This window comes from Mesocricetus auratus, unplaced genomic scaffold, assembly GCF_017639785.1.
Source record: "Mesocricetus auratus isolate SY011 unplaced genomic scaffold, BCM_Maur_2.0 Super-Scaffold_100013, whole genome shotgun sequence".
Lineage (NCBI taxonomy): Eukaryota > Metazoa > Chordata > Mammalia > Rodentia > Cricetidae > Mesocricetus > Mesocricetus auratus.
The window spans coordinates 34,564,440-34,582,492 of NW_024429196.1; the positions used below are offsets into that span (position 1 = coordinate 34,564,440).

At 41.9% G+C, this 18,053-nt stretch overlaps 1 protein-coding gene across 3 annotated transcripts in view; it reads left to right on the plus strand.

The window, feature by feature from the left end:
• Larp4b (La ribonucleoprotein 4B) overlaps positions 1-17,583 on the plus strand; it is a 73,274-nt gene extending 55,691 nt beyond the window's left edge. For 2 of the 3 annotated variants that reach the window (XM_040755576.1, XM_040755577.1), the window contains 7 exons: positions 3,248-3,354; positions 3,575-3,826; positions 8,338-8,383; positions 8,954-9,118; positions 11,348-11,472; positions 11,568-11,679; positions 13,867-17,583. In XM_040755576.1, the coding sequence (XP_040611510.1) occupies positions 3,248-3,354; positions 3,575-3,826; positions 8,338-8,383; positions 8,954-9,118; positions 11,348-11,472; positions 11,568-11,679; positions 13,867-14,154 (1,095 nt within the window). In that variant the 3' untranslated portion in view covers positions 14,155-17,583. The remainder of the gene's footprint in view (positions 1-3,247; positions 3,355-3,574; positions 3,827-8,337; positions 8,384-8,953; positions 9,119-11,347; positions 11,473-11,567; positions 11,680-13,866) is intronic. The other variant, XM_040755578.1, reaches the window with a different exon arrangement.
• Positions 17,584-18,053: the final 470 nt, after the last annotated feature.

The following is an 18,053-nucleotide window of genomic DNA, read 5'->3' on the forward strand; positions in this document are numbered from 1 at the left end:
GAGTAGGCAAACAAGATTCTGTCACATTTAAAGCTTCTGCACAGTAAAGAGGCAATTAGCATGATAGAGACAGCTTGTACTTGGAGAAAACCTTTATCATATTCATCCAATAAAGGCTTAATTCCCAAATACATGAAGAACTCAACAGTTAAAGACCAGAAGAACAAATAAGTAAATGGCAAGTCAGTCAGACAGCTCTAAAAGCAAAGCCAATGGGCCAGTGACATGTCTCAGCACTTGGACTAGCCAGGTGAGTAGCACTAGTTTAAGGCTCAAAATGCATGCCATTTAGGAGATAATTGACTTTATGGTTTCCTATGACCTTTATTTGTGTGATGTGGCACATATGCTCCCAAGTATAGATTATATCTCTCATACTAGTAAACTATTTAAAATTTTTAAGAAAAAATACAACACATGACCTATTTATATAATAAATGAAAAATTGCTCAACTTTCTTAGCCATGAAATGAATGCAATTAAAAACTACATTGAGATTCCATGTATCATGAAGGAGATGAATGGCATGCTGACATACTGGTGAGGATGCAGGGAAAAGGGATTTCTTATACATGGTTGCTGGGAATGTAAATTAGTTTAGCCACTATAGAAATCAGTATGCAGATTCTGAAAAAAAAAAAATAGATGTTGAACTGTCATAGAATCTACTTATATCACTGGCATACATCCAGTGGAATAAAAATCTACAGGCAAGAGATAACTGTACATTTAACTTCCGTTGTGGCACTATATCCAGTGACGGGGTTTGGGAATCACTTTAGGTGCCTATCAGTGAGTGAGTAGGTAAAGGGTGTGTGTGTAAACACACTCACACACACACAATGGAATATTATTCAGACATAAAGAACAACAAAATCACATTATTTGCAGGAAAATGGATGGGCTATCACATTAAGCGAAATAATGCTAGACAAATACCATGTGTTTTCTCTCATACATGTGGGATATAAAGGTCTTTTTTTTCTTTAAAGACATGAAAGTAGAAGAAATTGTAGTTTGAAGGGAGAGGCCAGCGTGGGAAGCAGGGAAATAAGGTGAAGGGAAGCAGGGTGGATATGATTGAGTACATTGTATACATGGATGAGAGAGTGCACAGCCCTTTCTGTTGCACAGATATATAGGCTGATAGAAGAAAGAAAAGATATACCTGTCACTTTTAAGTGAATTCTAATGGGAAAGAAATATGCCTTTAAAAGTAGTATACTTTCTATGAACATGTGCCCTTGGCCTTGGTGTTCCCTTTCCCAGAAACATCAGAAGGGATCTGGAGAAGAACTCTGTCCATAACCGCTTGCTGTTAGTGCTCTTCCCTACGTGGAACTGCAGTGGGTTAGGTTACTCTGTCACCCTCTGTCATACTCCTGGTCTATCTAGATGCCTCTCTTGGGATCCTTGGTCAGCCATTATATGCTTTTACATTCAGGTCCTCCCATCCAAGCCCTTTCCAAGATATGTATTAAGTAAAATTACTAATTTAAACTAATCTTTTGGTCTTGCCAGTTTTGTTTTGTATTGGGTTTTTTGTTTGTTTTTGGCAGGGTTTCTCGATATGGCCTTGGCACTCACTCTGTAGACCAGGCTGGTCTTGAACTCAGAGATCCACCTGCCTCTGCTGGGATTAAAGGTGTGGGCAACCACCACCTGGCTGATTGTACTAGAGAGTTAGTCTCCAAAACTTTGGTCTGAATTAAGTGGCTTTTCTGGTATGTTGTATTTTCCCCCCCTTAATTTTTAAGTTAACCAACAAAGTGTAATGGGATTTGGTGCATGCGTATTATATTGTGGTCTCCTTAATACCTCTTCTCCACCCCCTCCCCACCACCACCACCACTTTCTTCCGTCTGGCTGGTTCCCTTCCTTCCCTCAGATTGCCTTACCTGCTTTGTGTTGGTATGTTATGTTTCCTTTTCCCTGTTAAAGTCCTTTCTCCTCTCCGTGAGCTCCCTTCTAATGGTTTCTTCCCTGCACCCACCTACTACCCCACCCCCAAATCTGGGTTTCCAGTATCAAAGAAAACAGTTTTTATCTTTCTAAGTTTGTCTTGCTTCACTTAATAGGATAGTTCCATTTCCTGGCTATTATGAATAGAGCAACAGAATATTCAAGAGTGATACAGAGGGGTCATGTGATACTTCTATTTTAAGTTTTTGAAGGCCTGCAGACTGATTTCCATCTGTGTTCCCTCTAGTAGTTTAGAGCCCCACTTTCCTCCTGTTCTCACCAGCATTTGTCTTCATTCATATCTTGGTGGTAGTCCTGACCAGGGTAAGAATAAATCTCGGTTTTTGCATTTCCCTGGTGGCTGAGGCTGCTGGGTGTTTTTTTTAATTATTTACTTGCCATCAGTTCATTAGCCCATTTATTAGCTGTATGATTTGGGGTTTAATTTTAGATTTCTTCAAATATTTGAGATAGTAATCCCGTCTTTTGTTTTACTGGGAAAGATTTTTAAGCAGTGTAATTTTTATGCACTGTGGTGTTTGTCAAGGAATAGGTCTTCCTTGACAAGTGTTAAATGTTTTCTTTTTGTCATTTTACTTTTGTAGTGGGGGAGTGATGCACTAGCTCTAATGCCACTTTAATTTAGAGCTCCTGCTTCCCAGTTAGCGCTGAAGAGAACTCCTTGGTTGTCCCAGTCTTTTCCCTTTAGTGACAGTTCAAGGTAGGGACTGGTAGGCCCCAGTCAACTAAGTGCCTTGGAAGTAATATCATTTACTTGAAGAATACAGAGGCAAGAAAGTTAGTGATCTCATCCTTCCATCTTGTAGAGTGTGGAGTTGGTTCTCTCCTACATTTACGTGGGTTCCAGGGATTGAACTCTGGTCACTAGACTTGTGCAACAAGTACCTTTACCCCTAGTCATCTTTTTTTTAGAATTGTTTTGACATGTAGAGCAGGTTGACCTTGAAATCAGAGATTTATCTGCCTCTGGGCCATGTGATTTTGGATAAGGTCGTGTCCTCTTTGCTTATTATAAGGATTAGCTAAGATGATATGGAGAAAGTTCTAAGCACTAGCCATGGCTTGAATGCTCAGTAGACATTACCTTTAGTGATACTCTTGGAAGTTTTTCTTTACTGTGTAGTTATTTTTAAGTATAACATGGAATTCACACCTGGCAAGAGGAAGACCTGATCTGGTTTACCCAAGATGATTCAATTGTAAATTCAATTAAAGTGTCTCATGTCTCATGTTTTACATACTTGTTTTTTGTTAATGAATCCAGGTAACTCCATTTCCAAGTACTGGATTTATAAATGGGTTTACATCTCCGACCTTCAAACCTGCAGCGTCTCCTCTGACATCAATCAGACAATATCCTCCTAGAAGCAGGCAAGTTCCAATGGTGTTTCCAGTGCTCACAGCTGTATTTTACTCTATTCCCGGTTATCGGTAATAAGAGATCTGTGTAACCACTAGTCATGTTCATCAGAGGTAACTTTTACCATGTGTATATTAAGTAGGAAGCAGATCTTGACATACATATTAGCATGCTCATACTATACTCCGTGATTGCTTTATAACTCAGCATATACAAACATCTCATTTGCAGGAACCCTAGTAAGTCTCATCTGCGCCATGCGATTCCTAGTACAGAGAGAGGGCCTGGGCTGCTAGAGAGTCCTTCAATATTTAACTTCACTGCAGATCGATTAATTAATGGTGTCCGGAGCCCACAAACGAGGCAAGCAGGGCAAACTAGAACACGAATACAAAACCCTTCAGCTTATGCCAAGAGAGAGATTGGAACTGGGCGTGTGGAGCCAAGTAGTCTTGAATCCTCTCCTGGTTTAGGGAGAGGAAGGTAAGTCACTTGCATATTTTGTCAAGCAGATATTATATACCTATCGTGAACTACTAACATTTTAATTTAGATATCTTATAATCATCCTAATACACTTCAGGAAAATCAAATAGAAGCTGTAAACATCAAAGGTTTCCCTTAATTCCTCAGGATATTCAGTTTTACAGCAGAGACTTCAGTGTTTTTGTTTTTCTTTAAAGCATGGCATTTTCTTTTGTAACACTACAACTGCCATGTAGGAGCAGTACACTGTCTAACCTCTGCTCGTTCTGTCTGCAGGCTCACCTTCATAGTTATCCCTGGCCCTCTAGGTGGCTGCCCTTGACAGAGGTGGCCTCCAAGGTGTGTCCCATAGGTTCCTAGCCTTGCTCTCTTTACAGCTGGTAGTGAGAAAGGCTGAGCGTGTAGCTCATCTGTAGAGTGCATGCCTGGGTTACTCAAGGTCCTGGTTCAATGCCTAGTGCACCACAAAGATAAAATGAAGTGGGATTGAGCTGGCAACAGGATATAGTCGGCAGATACAAGAGTTTGGTAACTAGGCAAACTGGCATTTAAATTTTATTTATAAACTATAAGCTGCTGTTGTGAAGCAGTGCCTTTGGCCATATTATTTCCATTCTTGAGCAGATAGTTCTTAGAGTCTTGGTGTTTCTTGTCATTGCCTAGGGTTCTTTCCATACATTGTGAATGTAAACTACTATAGTTCCATTTCCTTCTCCCTGGGACCTCTAATGCAGTTTCTTTCATGCTTGCTGTCTTGTCTTCTGCCATGCATAATTCCTCTAAAGTGGTGAGATTAGAAATCATACAGGATGGTCTCTGAGTTTGTGCCCTTCCCAGTGTTGACTAGCAACTAGGCCAGTTGCTGTGTGATGAAGGTGCCTGCCAGGATTTTCCTCTGACAAATGCTGAGCAAGAACCTCAGCCTATCTCAGTTTCTTCTTTTAACCTACTTTGAAAAGTTTAAATTGGGGGGTCATAAATTTTACATGCATAAGTATACAGTATGATTAATGACTAATTGAAACTTAAAATACTGATTCCTCTTTCTTGGTACATACAAAACAAAGGCTACAGCAGGTTTGGGTCTAGACCACCACCATAAAGCTGGTGTCACACTATAAAACAGGTTTTTGTTTCAGTGTGCTGAGTGACTTGGGATGCTAAAGGTTGGGATGAGTGTATAATGCCCAAGAGTAAGACACTAGTATCTTTTTCTTTGTTTTACAAAGTATATGCTGCTGTCTATTTTACTCAGAATCTGCATATTGGGAGCCAGAACTCTCACCCCCTGCTGCGGCCTGATCACCCAATTATAGTCTCAGCCTTTTGTTGTCCGTCCATCCACACCACTGATAAGACCTGGGTCATCAGTAGATCTATCTCAAGAAACCATTTTTTCACTGTCTGTATGAAACAGCTCCTTCACCAGTCAGCAAGCTCTTGAGGCTCATTGAAGCCCAAACTTCTGTAAATGTTGCTGTCTTGACCTCTTCCCCTTGACCACAGGTGTTTTATCAGTGCCTGAAATGGTGGACCCTTTCCAGAAGACCTCATTTGGCTTTGCCTTTCAGAAGGATCGATGTTGTCCATGAAATGTAGTTTTCTTTTGTGGGATAAACAGGCTACATGTATCACATTTATCAACTTTGGATCAACACATTTTCAATACATTGTTAAACCATTCAGTAGCCATGTTGTAGTAGTTACCAGCTATAGTAGTCCCTGGTAGAGTCAGCCAGTCCATTAAAGCTTCAGTGCTAGGCATTGACTTCTCTGCAGCTGTTAAGTCCTAGACTGTGTCTTCTTTCAATGGGAAACTGTTTGATTTAGGTAAATCATTCTCCTAAGTAATGGTAGCTGGGTCTTCTGTTTACCTCACTGAGGCAGCCTCAGTGCCTGCTACTTCATTCGTGCTTTGTTGTAAGAGAATACGTCATTCCCGCATGTCGAGTGCCAACATCTACAGCTTCCTTGCCTCTCTAACCCTTACAGGATTAAAAAGAGGGAACCTGCTTTCCATTTGACTCAGTCTCTGGGAATGTTGTGCCTGGTTTGGTCTTCTGTGTGGGTCACTTGGAATGTCCTCTCTACCAGCAGGAAGGTCACCTGACTCTCTTGTCATTCACGTATTCACTCCCCGATGGTGTGACAGGTGTTCTGTATGCTGTGATATGATTTCTCCACCAGCTTAATCATGTCTAGATCTTAAAGAGAAAGATTTTCTTTTCATGTAAATATTTGTAAGCCGTTTCAGTATTGTAGAAGTGTTTGCTTGCCTGGGGCTGCCACTTGTAAAAGCTAGTAACCATGAAGGACAACAGTGAAAGAGGAGGGAAAGTATCTCTTTGCTTTTAGTGCAGTTAGAGTTTAATCTGAAGAATTTGGAAGCTGCATTTCCTGTTTTCAGTGATGATATCAGTATCTGCAGAGCTGTAGTATGTTGTGAGACAGGCCACAGACGCCAACATCTGTGGAGTTGTGGTAGGTTGTGAGATAGGCCACAGGCACCATGGCTTAGTAGAGCTAACACCGGCCTGGGAGTCGAGGACAAAAGCTACACCAGCCATTTTTATAACAAATCAGTTATTAGAGCCTGAGAGCTCAAAGGGGGAACATTGAATAACAGTGACATCAGATGTCAACTACAAACCTAAGAGGCTATATCTTAAGAGAAGGGAGCCTGGACCACAGACCTCCTGGGTTCAACAGGCACAGTGTAAACAGAGTGTAAGCTGAAGGGTAAATTCCTGTGTCCTTCCGGCCCTTGTTAATAAAAACTTAACAAAACTTTCTGTCACCGCAAAAGCAGTGTTTGCAGAATCCCAGCCACCTTAAAAAGTGAAATAAAAAGTAAGGCTGAGACTAGATAGTGTCTTGATAACCAGTATACTCTACCACTTTGGTGACACAGTCACTGTCAGTCCCCCAGCAAGCAGTATTTGAGTTTCAAAGAATTCACTGGCACAGGTTTATGCCCTTACCAAAGAGACCAGGCTTTGTCTTAATGGAGACTCTCACTGTCTTCTCAACAAAGGAGTCATGGTTCCACTTAATCTATAACCTAAGTAAGGACTTGAAGCACCTTGCGTAGTAACACACAGCAGCATGTCAAGCTTTCAGTCCTTTTTTCTGAACACAGACTAATGAAACCAACATTAGGTGTAGCTTCCTCTCTTTGGAGCATGTGCCCTGTGTCCAGAGCACCTGTTGAGAAACAGGAGGGGTGACTAGTTCCTCCTTTCTGAAGGACCTCATCTTCCACAAAGGTCATATTTCCTCTTCCACTGCTTTTCCTTGAGGGTTTGTTTCCCATTAACTTTCTGCTGGTCTCAAGCACTAAGAGGTCGCTATAGAATCTTCAGGGCTTCCATTTTGCATCTGTGTATCAAGATCAGTATAGTGAAAATCCCAGATGCCAGGTGGTGATCTTAACTTTGTGTCAGTGGAACTATCTTAGATCACAGAGCAGAAGCATCCTCATGTGGGGTCCAAAACATGTGAGCTCCCAGTATCCCAAGTGCAAACGGCATGGTGCTGGGACCATGCTTTTGCCTATGTCTTCATTCTGCAGTTACTTTTCAAGAGATGGGCACTGATAGCATGTCCCAGGATGGCCCATCACTACCTAGCATTGCTGCACCTGTAGGTTCCTAGTAGGCAGCTGAGGTGCTCTAAGGGCAAACGTGTGTTCTGTGGGCTACGCTGACAGGGAGACCCTGTTGTCAGATGGTGTTGGTGCACAGGTATCTGTAGTGAAGCCAGCTCACTGTGGAGCCTACATGGCGTCTTAAGGCAACAACTGTAGTACAAATGCTCACAGTACCCATGCCATACCAGAACTTGTCACCTCTCTCATCCACATGCCCAGAGGCCTAATCTTTATGGGACTGAGGGAGCTTTTCCAACAAGTTGAAAGTTGCTGTTCATATCCACCTTTATGGTATAATACCTCATCTGTGCTCAGGGCTTTGGCCCCTACTAGGTTAGATCAGCAGAAAGCCAGGCTCGATTTCCTTCTGGAGTCAGTTTTCTACTAGAGACAGCCAGGCCCTACTCCAAAACCAAGAAGGTTTGTAGCCTAGAGGCTATCCAGAGACAGCCTTTAAAGCCTCCCTCAAACCTCTTATTCTTTTGTTTGTTTGTTTTTCAAGACAGGGTTTCTCTGTATTGTTTTGGAAGCTGTCCTGGAACTCACTCTGTAGGCCAGGCTGGTCTTGAACTCACAGAGATCCGCCTGCCTCTGCTTCCCGAGTGCTGGGATTAAAGGTGTGCGCCACCAACACCCAGCAAAACCGCTCCAATGCTAGAAGTACAGGCATGTGCTACAGTGCCTGGGTTTTGATTGTCCTTTTAAAGTTGCCCTTTAGAATCAGTATATTCATGCAAGATTAAGAATATTAAAGACTGAGTGGATGATGTGTACTGCTTTGCATATGTGAGCAAATATAAGCTTGGCAATTTTTCCCAGTAAGGGGAAAAATAATGGTCCTTTTGCTTTCTACTCCTAGAAAAAATTCCTTTGGCTATCGGAAGAAACGAGAAGAGAAGTTTACAGTGAGTACATAAAGTGGTACATGTGTATGTGTGTGCGTGTATGCACTCATGGGAACCCTGCACTTGGATACATAAGAGTCAGAAGGAGACTTCAAGTGTCTCATGAGTCTCCAACTAAAAAAAAGATTTCTAGGATAGCCTGAATTTGTTATCTAGATAAAATTCATCCTTTAACCTGGTTACATTTGAATTTTCTAACATGGGGGGAGCAGAGTTCACATGCGTGGCACATATATGAAGGTCAGAGGACAACTTGAGGGAGTGGGATTTTTCTTTCTACCACGTGGGTCCCAGGGCATTAAACCAACTTAGGTCCTCAGACCTGGCACAGGCGTCTTTACCCGCTGAATCCTCTTCCATGCCCGCTACTTGCATTTGACTGAGCTCTGGCTTTTTTTCCCCCTTGGACTCGGGCTAAATTTGAAGTTAGGTGAACCCTAGAAATTACTCATGCAACATTTGTAGACTTTTTCAGACAGATGTGAAAGCTGGAAGATTCTTTGTCTTGCTTTTGTGCTACCCTTGTCTCTCCACACTTGTGTGACCTTCTGGGGTGTCATTGTGTTTCAGAGCAGTCAGACTCAGTCTCCAACACCACCAAAACCTCCATCACCGAGCTTCGAACTGGGGCTGTCCAACTTCCCCCCCTTACCTGGAGCTGCAGGCAACTTGAAGGCAGAGGACTTATTTGAAAACAGGCTTTCTAGCTTGATCATAGGATCTTCAAAAGAAAGAGTAAGCTATGTATTACAGCTGTGATGTCTTTTGATGTTTTCTAAGCACTGGTTTTGTGCAGGAGAAAATAAATTGAGAGAGGTTTGAGATTTGGGTGATTTTCATTGGTCCTTTGGTGTTGGGACCAGGGTCAGGCCGCCCTTCTCTCTGTCTGCTGAGGTTCCTTTGGAACCTGTGCTGTACTGATGTTTAGATTAATTTTTGTTTCAAGCTCTTTTGTTTCACAAAACACAGAATGAGACACAAGAATCTGAATTACACCAGAAATAAGACAGTTTTTGGTAATCTACATAGTGAAAGTAACAGAAGCTTAGAGTTACTTTGTTGTAGTCTGGTGATTTCAGACAAACTCTAGGCTGCCACAAGGTCCTTGACTGCAGTGGTCATCACTGCTAATCTCAGCTACGCTACCTAAGTCCAAAGACAGGGTTCCTGCAATACAGTTAGCTAACAGGTTAAAAGTGAGATTTGTCCTCCTGTCAGCACCAGTGTCTAAAGGCTATAGGACATGCAGAGAACTTTCTGCCCAGCTACTAAAGTATGGCTAAGTGCTAGGGTGGAGGCAGGCTTATAGAAGTAGTCCTGGTTCCAGCTGTCATCTGTGGCTGTACATCAGATGATACATCTGTTTTGGGAGATGGAGGCACCATTCCACAGCCAGGTTTAGAGCCACAGTGGTGGCTGCAATAGTTAGAATGGATGACTTTGCTACATACAGTGTCTTAAGACTAAGGTCAAGATAAAATTTTAGTTATTTTCATGTTAAAGGTGGTAATTGCTGCTGTTTTTAGCCTTGGAAACTGTGCTTTCCAAGATTCTATATTATCTCGTAAAAGTCACATGTTAGAATTGGGATGTCTTAGAAATTATACATCTTAACATCCACATTAATAATTTCCAACTGCTTTATAAAACGGTAAATAGAGAATTGTGCATTTCAGTGGTTATGAAGTCTTGTTTTCAAGTTAAGGTCTCCCTTGAGTGATAGGGGAAAGAATATTGGCAGGCCTCTCCAGCTTCACAGACATTTGCTGCTTTGAATACCCTTGAGTTTCTGTGCAAAGCCTGTCTTGAAGAAAGAATTACTGTTTTCTGAAAGGCTGGGCCTGATTCTGTGGCCAAGTTACAGCCTGCACTGCTGCCAGGGATGATCCGTCTGCAAGAACTACAGAGGACTTGGGACATTAGGCTGTATAACCCCTCCCTGCTTGACATTGAATTTGTGACTCTTTGCAAAGTGCATATGTGGCTGTGTTTAAACAGAGTCTGAGTTGAACATATGTTGAATCTGAGCCGCTTCTACAAATAGGAATTTGCTATTTGTGTTACCCTGTGTTTGAGCAAGCTAGGTTCATTTAACTTAGCAGTCATAAGAAACTCTGGTTCTCAAAGCAGCAGAACCTGAGGCTCTGGCTAGCTCTCACCTAACCCCCAGAGTGTAAATTGTGCCATTCTCCTGAAGCTTCACTTCCAGCTACTTTATTTTACTTTTGAACTTTTACCTGTTTGAAAAGAAAGGCAGTTAGGAAATTTTGCCCTTTTATATTTAAGTTTATAGCCAATTATTTACTTGCTTAAAATCATATACTGGGTTAATTACATACCATGAGTATACTTGCATGAATTACAACTGCCCTGAGGAAGTTGTTGATGGAGTGATTTCTCATTCACTCAGGTCTTAGTTTAGTGACCTTGCGGTTAAATTGGGTAAAGCAGGTTTGTACACCTGCTTCCACGGGTGGTTTGTGGATTCAGGTGAGAGCTCCTGTGAGTATCTCCCACCTGCCCCAGGCACTCAAATTTATGTAGGTGTGGATATGCCAGTCTTTGTTTTGTATTAGTGAGAAGAGTGAATCATGGTGTACTGTCTTAGTAATTCCGTCCCTGCTCTGGGAGCCCTGACATGTCAGATAAGTAAGGTGTGTATGGAAGCTATTCACTTACGCAGACTAGCTTACAGGTAATTACAGTGCATTTGCTGAGAGCAAGAAGACTGAGTGCTATGCAGCAGAAAACAAACTCAAAGTGTAATGGTTGGGTTTGTTAGAGGCTTCTTCTCCTGTCTCTGTGCTAGGACTTGGCAGTTTGTTGGTAGGATACCACTGGTTCTGTTGGCTTGGAGGACCATTCAGCATAAATTAGGCAGAGGGTCAGGAAACAGGCTCTACAGATGGGTTAGATTGGCCAAATATCTGACAACTCTTAAATTGCTACTTTAATGATTTTCAGAACCTTAATACAGATGCAAGCACAAACACTGTTCCTGTAGTGGTCCCCAGAGAGCCTTCCATGCCAGCGCCTTGTGCTGTGTCAGCAGCGTTTGAACGTTCCCCTTCCCCAGCCCATTTACCCGAGTAAGTATCAGTACTCTACCAGCCCTCTACTGTGTACAAGTGGGGATGACCTGTAATGTTACATGTGATTCCTAAACCAGATGGCATTTTCACAGGGATCTCAAGGTGGCAGAAAAGCAGAGAGAAACCCACAGTGTGGACAGACTCCCTTCTATCCCTACTACAACTGCATGTAAATCAGTGCAGGTGAATGGAGGAGCAGCAACAGTAAGTGCTTTGTCAGGCATCTATGTATGGCCTGTCTCAGCCTACTTTTAGTCACTCCAACTTGATTGGTTTTCATTTGTGTGTGCCTTCATTTGTCTGTACCACACTCAGATAGTAACAAGGTCCCAACTCTGTCCTATATGGAGTTTGATCATTTCTACATTTACTTAACTATGTAGATCATATATATGAAAAAGAATTAAGCAGAATGACTAAAAAGAACAAGATAGTGTCCTTTTGTCTTGTTTAAATTCCAAGTGTTTCTGCCAGGTGTGGTGGCTCAGGCCTTTAGTTTCAGCAATTAGGAGACAGAGCAGGATAATGACTGCAAGTGTGAGGCCCCCTGGTTTACATAGCAAGTCGTAGCCAGCCAGGAATACATAGTGAGGCAGTGAGTCCTCAGGTCTAGTAGTTTCTGTCCCTGATGATCTAACATCTCTTAGGGATTTTCATCTTCCTCGGCTTGGTGTAAGTTAGAATTACATTAGATATGGAGACAAGCACCTGTAATCCCAAGACTTGGGAGGCAGAGGCAGGAAGATCGAATTTCCACAAGTTCCATGTGTCAGAGCAGCCAAGACTACACACTAAGACTCCATCTGGAGAGATGGTTTAGAGGTCAAGAACACTGGCTGCTCTTCCAGAAGTCCTGAATTCAATTCCCAGCAACTACATGGTGGCTCACAACCATCTATAATGAGATCTGGTGCCCTCTTCTGACCTGCAGGCATACATGCAGCAGAACACTATACATAATAAATAAATAAATGTTAAAAAAAAAAAAAAAGAAGACTCCATCTCAGACTCAGGAAATGGAAGCAGGAGGATCAGGAGTTGAAACCCATCTCACACACTGAGGCTAGCCTACACCACATAAGGTACTATCTCAGTATGTAAACAAATGAATGAAAGAATAAGACTCACAGGACCACTGTGTCACACCATCATAGCTCATTCCCTGTGTAAGCAGAGTTTGTGCCTTTCCTTTGAGCCTCTTAGGCTTTCATGTTTCTCAAGAATGCTTAAAGGCTTCATGCTGGACAGAGTTTGGTCACCATTTTATCACTGTGCCTTTATGGTTGTTAGCCATTTTTAGAGGAATAGCTCTATAGTATCTTGGGGGGAAAAGTGTACTGCAAGTAAAGAGAGTGTGTTTGTTGTGTTTTAACCAAAAACATCTTTTAAGTTTTTTGAGACAGGATTTTTCTGTGTAGCTTTGGAGGCTGTCCCAGAACTAGCTCTTGTAGACCAGGCTGGTCTCAAACTAACAGAGCCTGCCTCTGCCACCTGAGTGCAGGAATTAAAAGTGTGTGCCACCACCACCTAACTACATACATATTTTTATAATCTTACAAAAAACAAACTCTTCCAAAAAAATATGATTAGCTTAGAAAAGTGAATGTATATTTTCAAAGTATTTTCTTTTACCAAAAGCTTAGCTTTATAGTCAAATAAATCTATTAATGTTTCAGGCTCCTCCTTCAGGAACCAGCATTGTTATATTATTCCTATTTAGTAATCCTTCTTCCTTCTGATGTAATTTCAAACCCTGTGACATATTCCAACAAAGTCATCAAATCCTAGAAATGTACTGACAGTTTGTGTCCTAGTTAGGGTTTCTATTGCTGTGAAGAGACACCATGACAATAGCAACTCTTATAAAGAAAACATTTAATTGGATGTCTTGCAATTATCTGTTATCATTATGGTGGGACAGGGCAGTGTGCAGGCAGACATGGTGCTGGAGAAGGAGCTGAGAGGTAACAGGAAGTGCACTGATCTAGGTGAAGCTTGAACATAGGAGACCTCAGAACCGGTCCTCACAGTAACACACTTTCTCCAACAAGGCCACACCTCCTCCCACAAGGCCACACCTCCTGATAATGCCACTCCCTATGAGCCTATGGGGCCAATTACATTCAAACTACTATACATTGCTTTATCATAGTGATCATTCTTGATTCACTTGTCCATAGCTCTCATGGTAGGAGCTTTGATGATGGTCACTTTAGCTGCCATGGACATGCCAGAAGTTGCTATTGGATTTTGTGACCTTTTTAAAAGTAAAAATACCCATGAAGATGGAATTTTGCATACAATTAAAACTTTATCTTATGTAACTTCATCCTTGAAGGAACTACCATCCCTGCCATTTTGTACTCATAACTTCACATTTTGTGTTTCTAGGAATTACGAAAGCCCAGTTATGCAGAGATTTGTCAGAGAACGAGTAGAGAGCCTCCTTCCTCCCCATTGCAACCCCCAAAAGAACAAAAGACAAACATTGTCGCCTGTGGGAAGGAGGAGAAGAAGCTTGCTGAACCTGTGGAGAGATACAGAGAGCCCGCTGCCCTCAAGTCCACTCCTGGGGTCCCCAAAGATCAGAGGAGGCAGCCTGGGCGCCGACCCTCACCTCCTGCTGCCGGGAAGCGTCTGAACAGGGAACAGAACACTCCTCCCAAGTCTCCTCAGTGAAAGCCGGATGCCTGGGAGGGGTCTGGAAGAGCTGTATTCACCACAAACGAAGCTCTCCCACTCAGTACAGAATGAGCCGCTGGTTAGGAGCTTGCAGTGTCTGTGAGGCCCATGGGATGCCTGCAAGTTATTTTCCTTCTGTGAGTCGGATTTTCCCCCTCTTGGAAAAAAAAATCTATTTTTCAGGATTTAATTATATAATATAAACCTTATTTTAGGTTGGTGCTTAACTGGAGGTGATGCAGAAGTCTGTTTTTCAGGATAGAAAATGTATTTATCCTAACAAATGGATATTTTTTATTAAGCCTCCACGTGGCTCTGAATGCAAGCTATATGAGTTTTTTCTAAATTAAGGGAACTATGCTACTTCTTTTTTTTTTAAACAACTGGTCTGCAAGTGCATATGGATAGGGTGTCCCCAACAGATGGATGAGGGCTGATGGTGCAAGCAGTGGCAGCCTTGGCCTCACAGAGCAAGGGACTGGCAATGTCAGGGCACTGGCATACTGGCACAGGAGCTGTGTTTTCATCTACACCGTTAGTTAACAGGAAATTCTAGCTTTAAAAAGATACATATGTATATATACAGTTCTTTTTGACCTAGTGGGCAGAATGAACCTGCAAAGAGCACCCTAGAAAGACCTGAAACTTTGCGTTTTGATGTCCTGCGAGCAAGTAACCAGCTTCTCACTCCAGTTCCAAGTGGCTATTATGTAAAATAAATTCAAAGCACATTGTGAATAGAACCTAGATGAAAATAGGAACTCTGTTGCCCACTGACATCATACCATGAAGTTGTACCATGATGTTTTGGTCCCTGTGAGCAAGCTACCTGGCTCCCAGCCTGGAGTGCTTGCTCTGTCCTTGTCCCCCACACATCCTCGCTGGAGAGTCATGTCTTAACCAGCTCTGTGTGGATGTCTTCCTGTACCTCTGCATCGGCACATGGATTTAGAAGTACCTAGCCGTGAGAGAGTGGTGTTTGTGGTCCCCCCTCTGGTTGGTGGAGGACAAAATCCTTGCTTTTTTTACCTCCAAGACGAGGGTCTCATTGATTCTGTCTAAGAAGTGCTGCACTTCTGAAGAACAAGGGTGCAGTCAAGTTAGCAAGTTTATAATAAAGTTACAGATAAATTATTTTGTTTTAAAATGCCTAAAATTTTTCTTTAAGTATTCTGAGCAGCAGACTTTAAAAATATTTCCTGCTAAGTGTAACCATAGAGCTTATTCCACAAAATGCTATTTAATAAGACTGAAGGTTGTTTTGGTTGTTTTTTTTTTTTAAGGAGAAAAATTATTTCCATCCAATATTTAAAGACTTGAATTTTATTTAAACTTGAAAATGACTTTGCCTTAACTTTTGTATAAGACAGCTTAGAGCTCACGGAGACCGGCCCCTGGGTTGGTGGGAGTGGATTGGTTACTCAGTCACCGTGCGGATCTCCTGGTGGTGGTTTGCTGAGTACGCTTACTATTGTACAAGAACTCCAGTGGTGTTTGTGACATACCTTACAGATCTTCAACAGTTGATCTTTTTTCAGATTGTTGAAAAATCCTGTAAATGCAAATAGTCGCTACTGTGTTAAATCTGTGCACTTGGGAGTGTGCTCTGCCTGTACAGTGTAAATAATCAGAACATATGAGAAAGGTACCCTACAGAGAAGAATCTGATAAAAAATTATTGATATATTATAAATGTTACTGTTGAGCTGGATGTAGATAAACTAAATGTTGTGGTTTGAGTATTATTTTAATTTGTTAAGGTTTTCTTTTCCCCCTTATTCTGGTGTGTTGAACTGATTTTGCCTCTTTGCTGCAAAAGGGAAATGGAAAGTCTTATTAAAAGCCTTTGGATGTTTTCATGCTCTTAAAGTATGTAAGTACATGCTAATCATATCTGATGTTTAAGGGTTTTGAAGGAGGAGATTATAGAGAGCAGAGACTGGCAGGATCTTCCAATGAAAGTAAAAAACAGAAATATACTAATTAAAATCATACTTTGCTAAGTGATTTATCCTGCCAGAGGCAAAGATGCCTGATGCCTGTGACCATTTCCTTCAGAGCACCTGTCATTCAGTTACATAGGAGTATACGCAGTGCTGTTTCAATGCCTGTGAAAGGAACATAGGATGACTTTCTTCGTAGATGTCAGATCATTGACAAAAAATAAAGAAGAAGAAACAACCAGCCTCTTGAACCCACACTAGCAGATACTGTCTATCTGGAAAGGTGAGCCTGAGGCCTCAGACCCTTCACATCACATCTTTTCTGGAAGAGGGGCCGGATTATGGCCAGCATCCCTTATCCAAGGGCACTTTCGAAGAGGATCCTTGATTTTTAATGAGAAGTCCTTTCCCCAAACCTGAGCATTGCAGCACGAAGCGTGTGTGGCAGAGACAGCTGTAGGTGCTTGCTGTCTGCTGGCTGGAAGTGTAAGGCTCAGTGGCCACAAGCAAGGGCAGGTAGGCACGTGCACTAGGTTGGGACACTGTAATCACTGCTTAGCCAGTGACAGCCTGGCACCAGAAACTAAAGCCTTGCTCAGATGTGATTTTTTTTAATAGCACTCTTTTTCAGGAAGCAAAGGTGATATGCCAAATAGCTGTGTAATGTCAAAACAGAGAATTCCTGATCGCCGAGGTTTTCCACTCAGCAAACAGTGGAGTTATCACAGTAGGAAGCTGTTGAGGGTGCATGCAGACTCTTGCTATGTCACGTACAGCAAGTATGATATGTGGTTTTCATAATCTACTTTTAAGTTTACTCATTCCTTTCAGTATCTCAAGGTATAGAATCAGAGATACCACAGTCACAAATGACATTTTTTAACTTGTAAAATTGTGTGATGATGCTTAATTATCATATGGAAATATGGAATAGGAATCTGGCCCCATTTCACCAGACATGAATTTCAAGTGATTCCTCTCTCAGTAGTCAGTGTCATGATGTCTCTGTGAATCCTTCTTGTCATTGCATCACTGGTTGCCACTGGTGGGTGGCAAAATAAAAAATTAAAAAAATTAAAAAAAGAGGAAAAAAAAGTCTTACATTGCTGTATTAGGGTTTCTGCAGTTGATATTGAAAAACTGGTCCAGTGTTGTCACAGCAGGCGACTGATGGTGCATACCTGTCTTTGTGTCCCCTTCAGTGAGCTGTGGTTGTGGGGTTGTGTGCTTTGTAGCCTGTTATACGGAAAGCAACAGACAATCGAAGATTCCAGGAGCGCTAACAGCTGGAGTCACAGAACGGGAGTGTAACGTGGAAGCTTGCCTGAGGGTTTCTGTTTCTGTTCTACTTTTCATTAAGACTGGAATCAAGCTTACATGTAAACTATTGGTAATTTAAGTTTCCTTTTGTGTCATTCAGTGTAAAACTGTCTAATTTGAAAAAAATGTAGGTTATGAAAATAAAAGATTTAGGCACTGTTCAGTTTTTCTTTTGATTCTTTTAAATTAAAATTTTCTTCAAAAACACATTTTTTTTATGGTTTCACTCTATTCCCATCACTCTGTGTGAGGATGATAAATAGGGGCCCAAATAGTTCACGCTTTAAAGTTTTCTAGCCCCCTTATATAAATTGGCCACCCACAGCGTAAGATTGAAATACACAGGCTATTGGTTCAAGGAATAGAACCCAGGTCCTCTGGAAGAGCAAAAGTGCTCGTAACCACTGAGCCATCTCTCTAGCCCCTCAGTATATCTTTTTGTTTGTTTTAAGACTGGCCTGAAACTACCTGTGAAGATCAGGTTGGTCTGGGACTCAGATCTTCCTTCAGAGTACTGGGATTCAGTGTGCCCTACCACACAGCTTCCAGGGGTTCCCAGTAGTGAATTTTTTCCCCAGACTTGTGATGCCCCCATTATCCCATGCTAACCACCTACATATACCTAGGTCTATC